This window comes from Stegodyphus dumicola, chromosome 8, assembly GCF_044657685.1.
Source record: "Stegodyphus dumicola isolate Sdum_Otavi_A_Nest chromosome 8, ASM4465768v1".
Classification (NCBI taxonomy): domain Eukaryota; kingdom Metazoa; phylum Arthropoda; class Arachnida; order Araneae; family Eresidae; genus Stegodyphus; species Stegodyphus dumicola.
The window spans coordinates 121,781,384-121,802,054 of NC_140775.1; the positions used below are offsets into that span (position 1 = coordinate 121,781,384).

At 32.7% G+C, this 20,671-nt stretch overlaps 1 protein-coding gene across 4 annotated transcripts in view; it reads left to right on the forward strand.

Annotated features, from left to right (window-relative positions):
• The window catches only part of LOC118192943 (uncharacterized), a 56,443-nt gene that overhangs the window by 12,668 nt on the left and 23,104 nt on the right, over positions 1-20,671 (forward strand). For 2 of the 4 annotated variants that reach the window (XM_085822342.1, XM_085822340.1), the window contains exon 2: positions 11,787-11,907. The exons of the other annotated variants lie outside the window; for them this stretch is intronic. Coding sequence is in view for 1 of the 2 variants with exons in the window: in XM_085822340.1 (XP_085678466.1) it covers positions 11,787-11,907 (121 nt within the window). In the remaining variant the exon portion in view is untranslated. The remainder of the gene's footprint in view (positions 1-11,786; positions 11,908-20,671) is intronic. 4 annotated transcript variants of the gene reach the window in all.

The following is a 20,671-nucleotide window of genomic DNA, read 5'->3' on the forward strand; positions in this document are numbered from 1 at the left end:
GCTGTAAAATAAGAGGTAAAATGTTTACAGAAATGCATGAACGAGTTTTGAGATGCTCTCAACGACTCATTTATTCAAGAATTTCAGAGTTTATAGAAAAACGTTCAGGAGTTCTCAGAATCTTTTCCTTAATTGTGTTTGCTTTTAGAGGGCATCGACAATAAAGATAATTTCTTTAGTCAAGCATTCAGTCGTCAGCATGTTGATTATATGGCATGTTAGACCATTCCAAAACTATCCATCACCAAAAACGTAAAGTGAACTAGTCTTTCTGAAGCGCAGTCCTGGATATGATACATTTGCCACTTTTTTGGGGGGTGGGGGAACCTTAAAGCGTATTATTTTGAGCATTAATATGATAGTTCTTATTCTATTAACCTTTCATTGCATAAGCTAACAAAATAATCAATACTCAAAAACCATTACTTAAATTCCTAGTATTGAACTCCGTTCCGAGTGATCAGTTTGGTATATATCATTGCTATATGTATAAGCAAAATACAGATTCTGTTGCTACTTTCGTTCCCAGTAAGACTAATTCAATTAAATATCCTAAAAATGGTCAAAACTTTTTCTGCAGATAAATAAATTCTGTCTTTCCAAGCACGAAATGCAGATGGCATGGAAACCCAAACATTTGTTTCAGTAACTATTCTTTTTATGTTCCTTATGAGTTTCCTAAAACGCATGAAAGGCTGAACTGCTTCATATTTTGATTAAACTGAATATCCCCGTAACTATTTCGCGCAAAATTCGAACAATGTCCTGTAATAATGTGTTGACGCCTTTATGCAAGTTGGCCGCTATTCGGAAAGGCAATATAAGAGCGCCGAGGCATTAAGGTTTCCTGCACTTTTATGCAGAGAGTTTTTTCTTAACTTATAAAAAGCAAGCATCTTAAAAGTGCGGACAACTCAGGCACAGCTCTGCCAGAGCTCTGGATTAACTATTAAGCAAAATAAGCACATGCTCAGAGCATCAAAGAAAGGGGATATCGCCCCCGAAAAAAGGTGCCTAGAACTCAGGAAAAAGAGCACCACAAAAATTTGGTACTTACGTGTTATTACAACCACCTTAGTAGATGTCTCCAAATTATCAGAATGGGCCAAACTCTGGCAATCATGCGTGTAAAGATCATCAGGCAATCATGCTCAGAAAGATCTCCAAGCAACCACGCTCATAATAATCCTTTACTCAAACATCGCGTTCTTTTTTTTTTTTTTTTTTTCTTTTTTTTTTTTTTTTCTTTTCAACAGCTTGTATAAAGAAATCCTTATATATTTAAGCTTAAACTTAATTTTAAAATATGCTGTTGTGGAATTTGCCAGTGACGGAAAAACCTGCGGTTGCGCGATGACGGATCCCCGATATTCTCTGATGTTTTTTAAGTATAAGCAGATCGCTATGTACTTGGGGAGAATAATAGCACAAAAAATTACAGAAAGATTTAGCGAAAAATATTTGTTATTTTTTAATGTATCACTTATTAAACAGTAAAATTTGTATTGTAAATTAGTAAAGTATGTTTCCCTTTCATATGCGTTTAATGTTTGCCAACTTACAAAAAATATCGATATTTTAAAAATCTTTTTTACTTTTTCATCTGTAAAAAAATCACCAAAATGCGCAAAGGTGATAATGTTAATGCGTAAGTACCAAAAATATCCCATTACCGATTTTACCATGGAATGTATCGTGCGACTAAACCAAGACCGACAGAGAAGGGATGGTGAAAAAAACTGGCGCAAATGTATGTGAGCTCGCCTAAAATCTTTTTAACGCTTAGAGTCTCTAAAGGTCCTAATCCAGCCTTTCGCTCTGCAAGCAGAATTTTCATTTACTTTGCTAATCGGAGTAGCAAACCGAAATCTTAAGCGCATGACAGTGTCCTGGCATAAAAATTGTCCCTTATGAAGGTTTCTATCTTTTCGAACAGTAGTCGACTAGTATTAAAATACAGGCACCTTTATGACAGAACATTGTCATGAAGCAATCCTCAAAATTTTTATCCATTATTTACAAATTTTAAGACATTTTCCGCTGTGTGTCCTGAAGCGGACACTGCATTAAAATCCAGGATTTTTCCTCACAATCTGTGACGCCAGCTCACCCTTACTAAAACGTAAATTCTTTTCTTCCAGTGGAAGAAAGGAATCAAATAATGTCGGTCATGGAACCATATTGGCCGCATAACTTTATATATATATATATAATTGCGAAACTTAAATTCTTACTAGCATCTGTCAATAAGTAAATGAATAAAAAAATGTCAATAGGAGAATTTTTTTCAATTGAAATAGTCAGATAGGTCAATAGAAATACTATATTCCTTCTGTTTGCTTGCTAGAAGGAAATAGTAACCAATAAATTGTTTCTTTCCTTTACTTTTTTTTAAGTAAACGGGTTATATAATATGCAACTATTTGGATCTGAAAAAAATTAATAAAATATGTATCATCATAAGAAAAGGCACTTTAAATCAGCTGCTGCTGTGTTGTTGTTGTATCCAGGGCAAGTGCTAAAAAGAGAGAGAGAGAGAGAAAATAAAAAAAAAAAAAAAAAAATAGGAAGGAGTAGGAAGAGAAAGTCAAATAGGGTCAAGGGAATGAAGCACTGCCCGGCGCTGCGACGCAGGACAAGACAGAAGATGTCCGGAGTCTAGCTGTGTGTTCGGGCAGTGCATACACTTCAAGCATATCCTGATGTCATTATGCAGGATCTTCATGCCCCTCAGGTGCCTCGTTCTTAGTCTTTTGGTTGCTTAGTTCTTAGTCTTTTGTGATATCTCGAGTACAGTTTGACTCAGGTATTGAAAATTTCGGCCTGCGATGGGCAGAAAACCTTCCCTTTGCGACAGCATTAGTATCAGAAAGTACGGTGGACAGGATGGAGGGTTATTAACTGCGGCTGAGGCATATAAGTTTGATTGTAGAATAAAATTAAAACCCATTTCAAAAACACTTTAAATTCTAAAAGCTTCAACGCTAGATTCTGCATGTATTTTTCGAATTTAAAATGTAAAGATAGAAAAATATCAGAATATTAAATAACTATACAATCATTTGAATAAAATTAGTACAAATATCATTTATGTCGAATTCCTTCCGTACAGGCAAAATTTCATCTTCATCATTCAACTTCATTTTCGAATTAGACGGTAGTGTACTATCTCTCTTGATAATGCTTATAATAATGCTTAAAATAATGCTTGTCAAACAGAAATCTAGACACTTTCTTTTTTCCAAATCATTCTCGCTAATAAAATAAAAAGATAAATCAAAGATCTCGTATATTGTCCTTTGACAACAACGCGATGCCGTGTTTGTGAATCTTTTTATGTAAAAGTTTAACAAAAAAAAGTTTTTTGAAGTGGAATTTTTAAAAGAGGAATTTCTTCAATTCAAATTCCAAGAAATTCTTTAATTTTGTACATTTTTTTCAAAAAGGAAACAAAAGCATTTCTTCGAAGTGTTGATAGCAAATAGGAGTAGTAAAAAGTAAAGTTTGAGCATGCACTAATAGTATTTTAAACAGGTTCGACTGTAGTAAAAATATTTATTAATTGCTTCTTAGTTTACAAGTAAGTCTAATTCTCAGATTTTGGATTGAACTCATTTATAAGCCGTAGAAACTGGAATTCTTTCTAGTTTTATGTAGCTAATATGATATGGTTACCAATATGTTTCGCTGCTTCTTTTGAAAGTTTTTAGTAAATGCCATTACATTCTGCGGATAATTCGTCCGAAAAGCTTAAAACTACCACAGATGTAAGTCATTAAGAAGTGGATTTAAAGCTTAGGCAGCTCCAACTTAACTAAGTCAGACAGTTTCAGATTATTCCCTTGTCCTAGCTAATTTCATGGTCTTCCGTGTTGAGTGTTAATCTCTCAAGGCAGCCGAGTTTAAAATTCCTTCAAAAAATCTCGCAGACTCAGACATACCAAGTACTTAAGGTCGAAAATTAATCTAAACAAATAAATCAAACAGTTCATTACATTCACATCCTTTGTTGGTTTTATTATTATTATTATTATTATTATTATTATTATTATTCGCACCTTATGAAGTGTTATTATTTCATTTAGCAGTTCTTCCTGCAATCAGAAATTGTTGTCAGTCGACGTAAAAAAGCACAATTATGTCTTGAATGAATCTGTTCCTTAATTAATAAGTACAGCCGTCTTCACGTGGAGTTAATTAACTAATGATGGTAAAACATCCCAGCATCTTCTTTTCTGTTCTGTTTGACATTGCTAGTTAGAACAGCTCATTTTAGTATACGATTTTAAGTTCTGTAACTTGCATATGTAGAAACAGATGTTTTTAAAACTAATCGTAATGGTTCAGATTAAAGCTGTTTCAAAAACTGGAAGGTCATCCGAATACAAAGCTCAGCTAGCATTTTAATATTTATTTAATAAATTCCTAATTAATTACTCTTTATCTTTCTATGTTCTTCTTTATGTTGCTTAAATCAAAATATTAATGATACGTACCATAAATTACCAGCGAACCTAGTTATTTAATTTAGAAATGTGATTCACATGCAACTGCTATTTTCGATAAGTAATTTTCTATTTTATTTGCATTTTTCTAATTCTGACTATGGTATTGTAAACAGGCTCAGATGCCAAAGTGTTTGATGAAGATGCAAAATAAATGGCATTAGGAAAATCTTTTATTGACTTTAATAGTGACACAAATATTCAGATAAATTATCAGCTGGATGTGTTACAAATTAAATACATTTAAAATTATATAAATAGCTATATGAAAGGAATTAACAGATTCCCCTGTTCGTAATTAACAAATCCAGCTGGAAAACTGATAGATCTGTGACTGGATTCCCACGGAGGGCACAACTAAATTTTTCTGATTCCTTCTCCGAAAAGCCTTAATATTCTGGATAATATTATTAAAAATAAAATAAGGATTTAAATTATTCAGAAAGAATTTTATTTCTTTTAAATCTAACAGTTTGTTAAGTGATGCAGTTATTTCAAAAGATAAATCTAAGATATTTTGAATAGCAATACACTGAAAGCTAGCAATTTGACAGGTCGCGTCAGATAAATTAAAGATGCTATTTTTCGGACACTGGAAAAACTTGTGGAGTCTCACGAACGATAAATGAACGATGTCATAACCATGAACGATAAATGAACGATGTCATGTAACTTTACGTCACTTCATATAACGTGAAATGTTCAAAATTTTCGGAAAGGCTTTTGTTAAAGACTGGTCATCAAACTGTAGTTTTACCTTGTGTAACATGAAAATAATAAGTTTATCTTAAAAAGTGTGTTACAAGAGACATTTGGCGACTTATTGTAACCAGTAGCCAAATGGATAAGACCGCTGAATACTGATAATTGAACCCGGGTTCAAATCCCGGGCAAGTGAGCTCCTTGCATTTGCATTTTCGTCGTTTTATTTATGATTTATGTAAATAAACGCGAAGTTTCTTTATAAATTCCTCCATGAAGGTATCCTTTCCTTAACAGTCAGTTCTTGGATGACTTGACTTAATAACTCTCCTTCCCCTTGCACAGCTAGGTCACGCTTGATTATTTGTCTAAACAAATGTATAAAACAAAATAATATCAGTACTAATATCCAGCATTAAAAGAAATTAGCAGCAAATTAAAAATATGCAGGGTATCCCAATCATATAAAATAAGAAAGTGGCATTTTGGAGTGCAGTGTATATATAAAGATTTATCACTATTATTATTATTATCATTATTATTATTATTATTATTTTCTTCACTGATAGATTCTGCTGTTCGTTAATACCGAAAAAATGTGAAAATTTAATTTCTTTAAAAGAAAATGTGCATCTGGAGGGCTCATGATGACCTAGTACATTATTAGTAGTAATATACTCGCAATTCACAGTGAAATAAATGCCGTAATGTTTTATATATTTATTAATTTTTTTGTTTTTTGTTTTTTTAATGTTACCAAATTTAGATAACACATGCATACAAAAAATGTTCCGATTACAGTGTTTGAAGCAGATTAAAAGAGGTTATTATTATTCAAAACCTCGGCATGTGTTAAAGAAATAACGTCGAGGGAATAATTACCGAACTTTTCACAATCGTTTTCAAAATTCAAAGAATAACTTGGGCTTTCTCAAAAACTTGGCAGATTTATTATAAAATAAACTCACAGATAACATTCCACTGAGAGCAGATCTAAAATCAACGCACTGTTACGTTGCAAGTTAGAGAATAAATGTCCAGACATCCAGACATTTTAATTAAAGTTATTTTATTTTTAATTTAGAAAACAAAGCGTGTCTAAGGATTTTAATGGAAGGGAAAAACTCGGAGTGATAGACACCATTATTTCTTTTCACGTTTCAGAACGATTCTGAATTTTTTTCTCCTAAATACTATTTATCCTAGACCTGTGTGGCAGCCGCCAGCATTTTATTATCCGTTGCTAGCTCTCGTAAATATTCTTTTCTTATTTGTATTCATTGTTCGTATGAATAATAATGCTGTAATGTTAGACAGTACTACATTCCTGCGAAATTCGTATTCATATATAATTAATAATTTTAATTTCTTCGAATATAAAGACTTGGTGCATGAACTTTCTTAATTAGCAATTTAAATTTCCATGAATATAAAGACTTAAACGACTATTTGTTTTCATGTTATTTAGAACCTGGGTTGCAGTTACTTTAGTATTAACCGATTGTTTAGTTGTGAAACTGCAAGTAGTGTTCTGTAAGCTGAAAGTTCAACAAAATGTTTACTCACAGGGTTACTTCCTGAGTTCATACACGTTTGTTCTCATACACGATTCCGTAATTAATAAATGTCTATAAATAAAAATCTAATTTAAGAAAAGTTCTAAATTATATTTGTAGATTTGTTTTTCATTTTATAAGCCAATTAAAATTTCTACTCGCTATATATTTTCACCGAATCTTGCGTTGTGCTTTTATTTCTGCCCACCAGCGTTGGAGAGGTAAAGTCGCTGAACACCGGTAGTTTGGTCTGGGTTCGAATCCCGGTGAAAGGACTGCCTGCATGGGTCTTTTTGTGGTTTTCTCGTGTGTAACGTGTATACAAGCCAGCTCCTATAGAAAGCCCTCCACGAAGGCATCTCTCCTCTTAAGCAGATAGCCCTCGAGTGCTTGACTATAATCAAATAAGCCAAACCTTTTATTTATTTCTGTAAATTTGGAAAGAACTAACGTATTAAAAATACATATTTTAGCCATCTTTTTAAATGGTAAACGATAAAATGTACAGCAAAGAAAGGGAAATATTGATTTCATGGAAATCATTTTGTTCAAAATTCCGTAAATAAGTGATTTGAGTGTGTGTGATTATGGCAAAGCCTCGGGGGCTATCTGCCTAAGGGGAGGGATGCCTTCGTGGAGGACTTTCTAAGGGAAACTGGCTCGTATACACGTTACACATGGGGAAAACCACGAAAACGCCCATGCAGCCAGCCCGTTCGCGGGATTCGAACCTCGGACCGAACTACCAGTGTTCAGCGACTTTACCGCTCGGCCGCTGGTGGGCCACAATAAGTGATTTGAATGCAGTGAAAAGCGTACCGCTAATTTTTTAAACATTTAGAAGGCTTTTATTCCTTTAGTTATTTAGTTCCTACCTTAATTTTCTGCGATATTTATGCAAATAAAATAATATGATAAAGAATACAGAAATAGAGATATTCGTTTCCCTTGGAACTGCGAAATAATAAGTATATGGTGCTGTTATAGAAAAGATTGACATAGTAGTTCCCCTTTTGCTGTTTTTAATATTTTTCGCTTCAAATTGACATTAAAAATATTAATACAATTATTGGTAATTCTCTTACTGGCAGACGTTCATACATTTTTATCCATAGTATATAAATATGTTTCAACGAGCTGAAGGTTTCAGTTTCTTAGAAAAAAGCGAGTATTTTCCCATATATCGAAGGATAATTGACCCTTTCATTAAGTATCCTTCATGAGCTTTAAAGTCTTAGACACATAGATTTCATTACAAATCATACTACAAGTTATATATAATATTTTAAATAAACAAGAGTATTTTAATTTTCGGTTCTTAGTTATAACTAGAAAATGGAATTGTAAACACCATATTTTGTTAAAATTTATTATCCTTGCAAATCGGAACAAAATTAGTAACACAACTTTGATAGTAAAATTAAAATTTTAATCTTAAATAATTAAAGTATTTTATTTAAAAAGAATTCGGCAGTATACAATCGCTTCAGTAAAAGGAATAAGCAAAGCTTATCAAAATGGTAATACTAAAAATTTTCAGATAGTATTTTCAGACAATGATAAGTAAATTGTCAAATCTACATTATCGTATAAGTTTATCTAACATTTTCATGATACATAGTAAAATCGAAATTATATTCTTTCATTATATGGAGTTACATCATAGAGATCCTTAGAATCATGTATCTCTATATCAAAAAGTGATTAATTAGCTATACTGTGTGTTTTGAATAAAAATTCATATTTGCATACATAAAAAGAAAAACTAATTTAGAAGAAATATAGTAGTGCAACAATAGTCTATATTTTAAAATAATCCAAAATTAAACTTAGTTATAATAAATAAATAGAAAATGATATTATGAATACATTTTTATTTATAATTTTAAGAAATGTGAACATGCTGCATTTTAAAAACGTCTTCGTGCTGAAACATATGTCTGAAATGATTAATTATTACATGTAGTCAATTTTTTAAAGAAAAGGCATAATTTAGAATTAATTGCCAGATTTCAAAACCGAATTAACCGATTTTAGCATACTTTTTGTTCAAGGATCAAACATTCTTAATAGTTAGGTATCTGGAGAATCCCCTTCAGGTTAAAAGTGGATTTCAAGTTTGCTGACAGCTCAAAATTTATCCAGGTATTTATATATAAAATGCTTAGACAATAACCAAATTTGTGTTTCTAAATATCATTCTACTGCATTTTTAGCAGCACCAAAAGGTAACCAAAAAAAAAAAAAAAAATCTCATAGAAAAGGTGAACTTCTCCTAAAATGATGAAGCCTTTAATGTCTGTTTCCTTCAGGTACTTCAATAATAAAAGTTGGCTAAAATTAATTTTTTTGCGATTTCGTTTCACCCAAAATAACATTATCTACAAAAGTTAAAAGTCGAAATGTCTTCGAAGTTTGTAGGCATATGTTACTGATTTACGAAAGCAGAGAATTAGGCTGTACTTATTAACATGACATGAATTTATTTCTAATTTATAACGGTTTAATTCAAGCATTATTTCCTAATTTCAGAAAATTTTGCATAGAACTGTATTTTAGCTGCAGTAGTGTCTAATATAATAGTGCTGTAATAATAAGAATAGTTAATACTTTATTCTTTCCGCAGAAATGTTTTTCAATAGCTACTAAACTTACAAAATATTAATATATTGCTTTGTTTTTTAATTATCGTGTTTTGCGTGTATAATAGTAAAATAAATAATAATAACAATAAAGGCAATTTTTTACCCTCCGAATGCACACGATTACCTTATAGCATAAAAAAAATATAAAACAGTACATATGCATTTTTAAGAAGCTGTTAAATTAATCTATACGTTTCATGCAAACAGAAATATTTCCTCATTTAATTTTATTAGATTACATTTATATTAGATTAATTTAATTTTATTAAAATACATATAAAAAAGGGTACTTACGTATTAACGCAACCACCTTGGGACAATTTGGCGATTTTTCACTGATAAAAAAAGTGTAAAAGTTACTTAAGTATTGCAAGCTGGCGATTTTGGAGACTCAAAATTCATCAAATTATTGACAGTTATCGTAAATCGGCAAATATTGTCAATATATCAAAAGAAAGCATTTACTTTAGTAATTTAAAATATAGATTTTAATTATTAACTAAGAATTATGCGTTAAATTCAAAAAATAAAAGAAATAAAGCACTTATCGTATATTTTTTGGAAATCGTTCTTTAATTTTTTTATCTGTTTTTCTCCCCGTAATCTTTTTTTGCTTAAGAAATATCCCTGAATTGCATAAATTCGGCATCGCTCATAATTTCGGCATTGCTAACAGGTCATCTGTCAAACGCATCTCATCATTGTTTCTTTTAACGATTTTGCTGCAAAATTCTGTATTCCTGCAGGAATTTTACCCGGTTTTCTTCCATTGCTGGCAAATTCTACAAGGAAATATTATAGAACTGAGTTGAAGGCAAAAAATATCATGATTTGTCTATAAAATACTGTTTAAGCATGGAATATAACAAAAGGAACGCATACGAAAATGGCAACGTAGCTTGACTAAAAGATTGTTTTGAGCATAGTTGTTGAAGAATGTTTATGCACATGGTTGCCAGAGTTTGATATATTCTGATTATTTGGTGACTTCTACATGAGTGGTTGCGATAATACGTAAGTGCCCAAATAAATTTATAAGTTGCACAGTTTTAACAGCACTTGGAAGAATTAAAAAAAAAAAGTTCGTTTAGCCATCGCAAATTTGTTGATTACATGGGGTTAAATAGAAATTAGCTGATACCATTGAAGGAATAAATCAAAACTATTAAACACAGATTTTAGTGAACTAAATGTAATCAATTTTATATATGTCACTTTTGTTATTTCTGAAAATTCTGAAGTTCTTGTATGGCGCCCCACAATTTTGTATTTAGTCACATTATGATACAGGATGTTGTGATAGCTTTAAAAAAAATAATAAATAAAGGATGATAAAAATTTGAAAAAATTAAAAAATAAAAAACAGCATTTAATGAAATTTTTATAATTTCAAAAAATTTTAGTGTACATTATTTTACACTTTTTAGGTTAGAAATAATAAAGAAAAAATTTCACTGCTTCTGAATGTAGAAAATTTATTACCGCTTAATCAAATCATCAACGAAGTGCGATAAGTCTTCTTTTCTAAATCTTGAAGAATAAAGTATAAAATATATGTAAATTTCTCGGATAGCATAAAACTGCATTTAATTCATTTCACTCGCGTTTCATTTAAAAATGATAGCTCCTCAATATTTAAAATCATGACGTTGCTTACAACGAAGACTGAATCTTTGACTTAAAAATCTGTCACTTTAAACAGCTGTACAACAGTTTCTTTTTTAATCAATCAATTTTTGAAAAACCTCAAACTCAGTAAACTGCGTTATAAATTTCGAAAAAGGACCCCCCCCCCCCCCATTTTTCCGACAGTGCAAGGTTCAAATTCTAGGATGATCAGACTGACCGTTAATGAAGAATATATGAGAAAAAAAATTCAGCACTAAAAAGGAAATCTTTACCTAATTTTAGAAAATCAGCCGTGGGATACTGAATTGCAGTCAGAAATGAACGCTAAAATTTACAAAAGTTCGCGTGTCTAGAATCAAAACTGGTCTCTCTCTAGAATGGTAAAATCGAAAACTAATTTTACCATTCAAACTCCAGACAGACAGAGAAAGCGAATAAACACCGTATATATATAAACTGTCTGGAATACCCGCAGCTAAATACAAATGCACAAGGCAAGAAACAATAGCTAAATAGAAATGAACGAATACCTAAATGTTCAATTCCACAAACATTACGGCCTAATGGCCTGTTACAGAATTTTAGAACGTCTATTCTTAAATGCTTCACCTGCGGAAAGAGCGCTGGCGTGAAAGGGAGAAACAAAACAAGCTATGACGCAACACGCAGATGCATCATCTTCTGCGGTCGGTTACAGTTACCTCATTAACCCGGTGAGACTAATTTCCGTGGTTTTCGCTCTTTTTCAGGGTCGAGTGCGCTGGAGGAGTGCGAGGTCGCCAAGCAGAGGCGGTGTCGGCAGAACCTGGTGGAGGAGCTCGACAGGAAAATCGGAGCGGATTCCACGCACGGGTTGGACTATCAGTGCAGGTAACACCCGAAACTCTACACTTTTTTTTTTTTTTTTTTCCAATCCGTCCCAGTTTGGAGGCCGAGGCCAAAGAGCAACATCCACCCATTTATACTTCCTGATTTTTAATCGGTCAGTTGAACGCATCTCAAGAACTTCGTTAACCGCTTTATGCCCACGCATATACACAAGCAAACATCGCTCAGTTAAGGAAACTGAAACATTTATCTTAGACATGTATGTTCTTTCTTGAAATAACGGTAAACGTTTTTTAGAGGAGTCTTTCTAAGAACGTGGAAGTGCTGCCTTACGTTACGTTACGATTCTGCTGTATTACGTTACGTCTTGCTACCATGCATTTATCATCCAAACGTCCTAGAAAATTTGCTACTATCCTGCAATGATCGTCAGCTTACAATGACGGAATCGACATGGTGTAGAAACGACACTGGCGTAGAACTGAGACCGGCATACAAACGACTTTTATTGCCGGAATGCAATCAACACGATTAAAAGAAAGGAAAGAAAATTTTAATAATGATATAATATTTAAAAAGCTTGTTATATATAAATCACCTTCACAGAACCACACTGGGTAAGGTAGACAGCAGATAGTATCCACGTGGCATTAGACTAATGCGGTATCAAATCGATACAGACATAAGATGAAATCGACATTCACAACGCAGCTAAACATTGAAATTAACAATTCTTGCTTAGCTTAATCAAGAGGAGAAGAATTTGATTAAATTGCTAATTTCAAGATACCTGCATAAGATCGTCACCAGCATGCGGTCGGAAACGGTTTCTGAGCTATCCATGTATTTATTGATTAGATTTTTTTAATTACTTCCTTTTTAAGTTTTACCTTGCTTAGACCTTGCTCACGAATATAAAGCACGAGTAAAGAGCACAGAAGTGGAATTAACAAGGTCTAAGTTGGATCTCTCGGGTCAAATTTACTTACATTCTTTTAAATACGATGTACCATTGTTCTATGGGGGGGAATGTGTTCTGTTACTGAGAATAGAAAATTAAACATAGGCTAAGCATCATCCTCTCTTCTTCAGAATATTTATTCCGTTATTTTAGATTTGTTATTTTCAGAGGATAATGGCAATATAGATCTGGATTCGAACAGCAGCATCTTCACCGTGATTCCTGTTTTTGATGAAGAATTCCATGACAAATAATATAATAAGTCATAACTGTTGCTTATCGATATCTTTTGCTCATACCTCTCCCATTCATTGTCACTAAAAAAAGCAGCTTAATGACAGCATCAAAACTCTAGACTACATTATAGAGATAAAACTATTATGCGCACGGGTCACTGTGCGGATAATTTGCATGTATCTAGGAAATTTTGTTAATTACAATACTGTACTTAAATTGATTTTAAATTTATGTCAATGATATATATTATTAAAAAATAAAATTTTAAAGAATTTTAATTATTAAAAATAAGTTTATTGCTTTTAAATCGCTCAGTAGTTAGATTGATAAAAATCGAAAGACAAACTGAAGACTTCAAACTTCAGGAAAAATTGAGAACTGTTTGGCGTGTGTCCTGACGTTATCTCGCCATGTTGATGCTGTTTCATGGCGCCATCTCTTAATAAGTTTGTTAATTGTTGCTTCCCTACTACGTCATAATACATCAGTACGTTTTAAAGTGGTCAACCACCATGGAGCTTCAATGACTGTTCGAGGCGTAAAAGGCAAACATCGGACAACTAAGTCAAAGGATATTTCGGAATTTCCTTCCCATATATGGATACCTTTACTGGTTCCAGAGATAACTAGCTTAAATAAAAAATACTATGAAAATATGTTAATTAATTACAATAATTAATTAAAAATTTATTAGTTACTAAAATATATTAATTAGTATATAATTACTCTGAAAAAAAGAAGATTCATGGAATAAAATAATGAAAATGACGTAATACTAAGTAATAATATATGATTATTAGCAATTTATTTACTAAAGAAATATTGATTATATTATCTCCTAATATACGACAGCCAAAAAATGAAAGAAGCGCACTAAATAATAAATTTACAAACATAATGGCTTATATTTTTGACAATGCAATTCTATTACTCGAATTTATTGTTTCGGGGCCACGCTTTTATGGTGATACAAAATTGTAGATGAATTTTACAAAGAGAATTATATAACATCTTCTTGTAATTAAACTATATATAAATTTATTTCTTCTTCTTTGTTCGATAATTATCTTATGAATTTTTAATATAAGTTTATTTTATAAAGGCCTTTTTTCTTCATTTTTAGCCCAAAAGGGCGTTAGACCCAAAGGACTATTAGTCTCAAAACGGCATTTTGTGTCGTTTCACTTTCTGCGTTGGTTCACTTTTCAAACTCATGCCACCAAATATTATCGCTACGTACTATATTTAAAGAAACTAAATAATAAAAAATCTGCATGTATGCATGAATGCTTCTCACACTGTGAAAAAAAAAAAGGTACCTAGAGCCATCAAATTTTGAATAACGTAGTCCTTCAATCGAACATGGAAACCCGATTTTGAATTTCGAGTTTGTTTTTATCTATTTCAAATTCCGTAATACTTTAACGAGTTTTTAATTAAAATACTCAACTGTTTCAAAGTGAGCAATGGCAACACTGTACAGAAAATATATATATATATATATCTCCGGCATGCGAGACTATGTATCGAAAATTCCAAAGATGTGCTGTTTTGATGTTTTAAAATATTTTGTGATATTACTCTTGCATTGAATTTTACCTGGTTTTATTGAATTACTGTTGAATTGAATTTTATGTGGTTGTTGAATTTTATGTGGTTACATATATGTGGCTAATTTAATAAATAAAGGTAACACACAAAACGGTGCAAAGACGCTCATTTGGGCGTAATATAAAATCTGAAAACTTTCAAATTTTCATTTTTCTTTTTAACCCAAAGGGGCAATTTGCCCAGAAGAGCTATTACTAACACTACTTCTAAGAACATATAGTGAATTTGAGTTTCAGAAAGCAGGCCTACTTTTACTCTGTTTGCGTGGGTTCACTATAAATGCCGGTTCCCTTTTTCAAATTGTTGCCGCCAAATATTAGAGTCCTGCATTATATTTAAAGAAATTAAATAATGAAGAATTTGCATAAATGTATGCATGTTTCTCGTATTGTGATAAAACAACGGTACCTAGAGCCATCCAATTTTGAATAACGTAATCCTCCATGGAATATGAACATCTGGAAGCCCTAATTTAGAATTTGTTTGATTATCGATTTCATATTTTGTAACACTTTAATCAAGTTTTGATTAATAAACTCAAAGATTTCTAAGCGAGCAAGGCCAACATTGTGCGAAAAAAAAAAAAAAAAAAATTATTTCCAGCTCGCGAGACTGTTTATCGGAAATTCTAAAGATATTCTGATTTAAAAAAGTTATTTTGGGATATTGCTATTGAATTGAATTTTATGGTTTAGGTGCGAAGAACATGATATTTAAAGGTAACACACAAAACATTAATAAAAACTACCCTTTGGGTGTAATGTAAAATCTGAAAGCTTCAGAATTTTTTTTTTATTTCATCATTTTAGTCTCAGTTTTACGTTAACAACCAAATTATTCAGTTGAAAAATGATTTTTCAGCAACGAGTAAGCTCCGTTTCATTTTGAACAATTGTGTAACATCAAATGATTGAAAAAATTTAGCGAGTTTTGCTAAAAAATCAGAAATAGCATTATCAGTCTCATAAACTTCATTTTATAAATTTTTTCCGCTGTATCCGATATTGTAGGCAGTAAAATTATGAGAGTTTTAGTTTGTCACAAAACGAAGGTATGTGCGAAAAATCATTTCAACGTTAAATTAAAAAAAAAAAAAAAATCTGAAGCTTTCAGGTTTTATATATATATGTTATTTATATTCTCAAATTAAAGTAATTTAAAATTCCATAATATATAATGTATAACACAATTATTTAAAACTGCGCAGACGCAGTTTGAATGCTGTACCGGCACCAACTGACAAATTTCTATCTCTCTATGAATAAATTAATTTATTATTATTGATAATTGTTTATTTGTTGTCTAGTTTAATTTTAATGAAGTGAAATTATTGGATAAAATATGTATGGCCCTTTAATAATAAAGGTAAGATCAAATAACTTATTTATTTATATCTACAGGGGTTGGACAAAAATATGGAAACACCTTTAAAAAAACATGTTTCTTTACTTAATATGGTGTAGGAAACCCGTTGGCATCCAAAACAGCTTGCAGTCTTCTCGGAATGGATAAATACAGTTCCTGTATGTTTGCCAAGGAAATATTATACCATTCTTCCTGCAAAACGGTGGCAAGTTCAGATAACGATGTTGGCGGTGGATAACGAGAACGCACTTTCCGTTCCAATGTAGACCACAAAGGTTCGATAATATTCAGGTCTGGTGACTGTGGTGGCCAGGGGAGATGGGACAACTCATCCTCGTGCTCAGAAAACCAGTCCTGGACAATGTGAGCTGTGTGAATAGGAGCTTTGTCGTCTTGGAAGACACCATCACCATCGGGGAACCAACTTTGTACCATGGGATGAACTTGATCGGCCAAAATGTTCACATAAGTCTTGGCAGTCATTTGCCCTGACACAGTTATCATGGGGCTAGCAGAGAACCACGATATGGCTGCCCAAACCATAACAGAACCCCCGCCATGTTTCACTCTTGGCAACAAGCAGTCTGTATTATAGGCTTGAGATGGCGTTCTCCAGACGTAAACTCGGCCAGAAGTGGGAAACAATGTGAAAGAAGACTCGTCAAACCATATTACTCGCTTCCACTGCTCTATAGTCCAGGCTTTATGACTTAAACACCACCTTTTCCTGTTACGGGCATTAGCATCACTGATGAGTGGCTTCTCAATTGCAGCACGGCCAGCAATTCCCTGTTTATGAAGCTCCCTTCTAATTTTTTGGTACTCACAGGGTTCGGTAACACAACATTCATTTCAGCAGTAACTTTTGCAGCTGTGGTCTTCTTATTTTTCGTCACAATTGCCCTTAATGATCGTCTGTCACGATCACTCAGGACACACTTTGGTCCGCGCTGTGATTTAGCAGATGATGTTTTTCCGCTTTTCAAATATGCGGAATAAATCTTCGATACAGTACCTCTTGAAACACTAAACACCTCGGCTACCTTGCTTACGGAAGCACCTACCATACGTGCTCCAACAGTTTGCCCACGTTCGAAGTCTGTTAACTCTGACATAATGCAATGACAACCTCACATAACAGTACTCCGAGAACAACTGAACTGTTTAGTACATTTACGAAGTTGTATAGTTGGCGTCAGTAGTCAAAAATGCCAGCGCCACCTACATATTTCATTAAAATCAATCTTTCTTTTCAAACATGCATTTCACAAGGTGTTTCCATATTTTTGTCCATCCACTGTACTTTCTCCATTCTTTGGATTACAGAAAATAATAATTCGCTTCCGTTTTGTTTTTTGACCTGAACTTTTGTTTTCCGTTTTGTTTTTTGTTTTCTGGCTAGGAATTTATGGATTATTTAATTGATGATTTCGAATACTATAACGTTACATGATTTCCATACGCAGTATTACTTGTTCTTATGCCGGTCATGGATATGATAGCGTTCTTGCTTATACAGGGTGTTAAAAGAAAGGGGGCTGTAGACAACTGGAATATTGATTTTAGACTTCTGTTTCCAAGAAGTTTCTCTAGGACTAGGTTCCGAACGTTTTAAGCTGGAAGGTATACCAACAGGAAAAGGTTACTAAAAGGAATATAACCGTTAGTGACCAAGTTAAAAATCTGCTAAAAGTATCAAAAGGAAAAAAAAAATTAGTATCTGTTATAAATTTAATTGACGTAACTTTGTGTTTTAAGTTTTGAAAAAACTTACTGTAGAACTGTAGAACGAATCTCCAGCTTTAACAAGTTGCATGTAAATTCCGGTAGTTTCCTTTAGCTGTAGGATTCAGTTATCAGGCATATGTATACAGATTTTAGCAGACATGAAGACTTATATATTGACTGATCTGATGAGTAAAGTGCTCACCAGTGGCAGAACGGTTAAAGACTGCTAATGCTGGTAATTTGTCAAGGGTTCGAACCCAGGTGAAGTAAGTATTTAGTTTACTCTTGGGTTTTTTAGGCGAAAGAAGTTAATACCCGTGATGTACACCTTTTGAGTTTTATTTCGGAATTTGGGCATTCTTTTTATTCAAAATGCAATGCACAGATTTACAGAAACGTCACCCATGTTTCTGTAGGAAATTTTTGTAATATCAGATCTTAACATTTTTATATCATCGCTATGCAGCTAAAATTTCAGACAATAAAATATTCATTTAAACTTCTATAAGAAAAATTCCCCAAACCATGAGTAACAAATATTTTCATCGCTTCAGCTATACATTTTGTAACGAATGTTATTTTATTCAATATGTAATCACTAATCATCAAATCAAGAATTTTTTTTCTAACTGCAGTATAAATTTTGTCGAAAAGTCTTGAATATATTGATTACGATAGACCTTAATATCTGATCGAAGTCAGTAAATTCGCCTTTTAATACCTCCGTGAACTTTGTACGCAAAGACATGAAATGCTTTATGTATCGAAGTATCCTGCATATTATACTGATTAAAATTTTCACCTCAGAGCATATAAAATAGTTAAATTTTGTATTCTGTGTTGGGATTCACACTTCTTATCCACTGTACTGAAATGCTTTCGTGTTATTCGTGTTATCCATGGTGATGAAATTCACACATTACTTAAACCTTATCTTAAGGAACACAGGAAGAAATATAAAAATTATTTAAGCACAAAAAATAGCCTAAAATTGTAATGTAAATTATACAATAAAGAAAAAACCGAAATTGACGGATTTATCTGGTAATCAGGGATAAATATGATATTCACGCAATGTGACATAATCCTCAAAAATTCGCAAATGCAGTTTCAAAAATTTGGAGTCGTGATAAACTTAACGTTCTACCTACTTATAACTTGATTGCTAAAACGAAATAAAAAAATGTCCTGAAATCAAAATTTACCAATGTATCTTGAACTCTTAAATGTACAAGCAATAAAACGTTTTAAAACTTTAGTGTTAATTTTAAGTAAGAGGTTTAAGGGATTCTTAACACTTTTCTCACAGAACTGACTTCTATTAACTCGTTATTTCACCATAAATCAAAACTAAAATTTCCGGTAGAAGAGCAGTCGGTTTTTAGCTCATATTCACTACGTAAAACAGGTATATAATCATAGGGACCAAAAACCTCCAAACCACTTATATTAACGCCAACCTCCTTCATATTTGCTGGTGAAATTGGTTTTATCTTAACAGGAAGTACCATAAAAATCACAGTTGAAAAAAATTCTTCAAGGAAAAAAAGTTGGCTTTCGAGGGCGGAGTAGCCGTCCACGCATCATTGAAAGTGTGGAAAATCACCGCAAAATTGGACAGCGCTCTTTCACGACGTTCACTGATGCCACTTGCGTGGAGAGAAATTATAGCTTGGAATCGTCAAAGGGCATCATTTTGCTGGGGCCATCGTTTCACTCCTCGGGAATTCTATCTCTTTGCGAGGGGAGAGTATTCGGTTTCACCCAAAGAACATGACCGAGGCCATGCTTGTTGAGTAGATGGTCTACGACCGGGGATGCGTGGGAGAACTTTTGCAAAGAAATTCGCGTGCAGGGCCATACCATATCTGCTGTAGATTTTCTGATGCTCTGAGTCAAGCAGTCACGAATAAATCATTTCAAATGTATGGAAAGCGGTTTCGAGTGGGGGTGTTGTTATTCGTGTACTTTCGAACTTCTGGGGGAGGGTTCAAAGTCATCAGATGTTGTACATCCAAGATCGGCGAAAATATTTTCAGTCTTTCTGATGCTGTTATTGTAGAACTTTCATTATTCGGAAATCCAAACGTTTGGTTAGTTTGAAATGTTTGAGCCAAACAAATTTAAGCTTAATTAGTCGGAAGTCATCCGTTGTAAGAAATGTTGCATATCCAAAGAGTAAATTTTAATTCGTCTTTCAAAGTAAACCATTCGTTGGCTTATCAAACTGAATACTTTGAAAGCAGTACATAGATATATATATATTCTTCTGGGTATACTCTTCTACAACTAAATCCTTCTTATGAAAACTGGCGGGTATTCATACATCATTGTTTTAAAACTGCCGCATCACACAGTATTTTCGAGAAATAATTGCCTTTGTCCGAGATAAAATTTTGCGTCGGTAGAGGTATTTTTAAACATTTAAACCTCTACCGACGCAAAATTTTACTACATACATACTTATAATATTATTTACAAACTTACTGTTATAGTTAGTTACACAACTGCCATAAAATACGATATCCAAATCAAGTAAAATAAGTAATCGTCAGTAACTGTGAGCTAAGCATTATTATCATGAAAGATCGATGACTTATTGTATGCTGCTGTATAAATGAGATAGACACTTCTCACCGATAAATCCAAAATACATACCTTTAAATGAAGCTTTACTTTTTAATGCTGTATACAGTAGTAGGCTCTTTGGAGCAGGAAGCTTTAAAAATAAGCTGCTGAGAATCGAACCACGGATGTTTAAGTTCACTAGATATGCTAACCATTACACTGCAAGCATGCAAACAGGAGGAAATCCCTCAAATGCAGAGCAAAGGCTTAGGAAAATTTTTGAAACAAATTTCAGCAAACCTGTCAAAAGATAATTTATTACTATGACATTTCAAA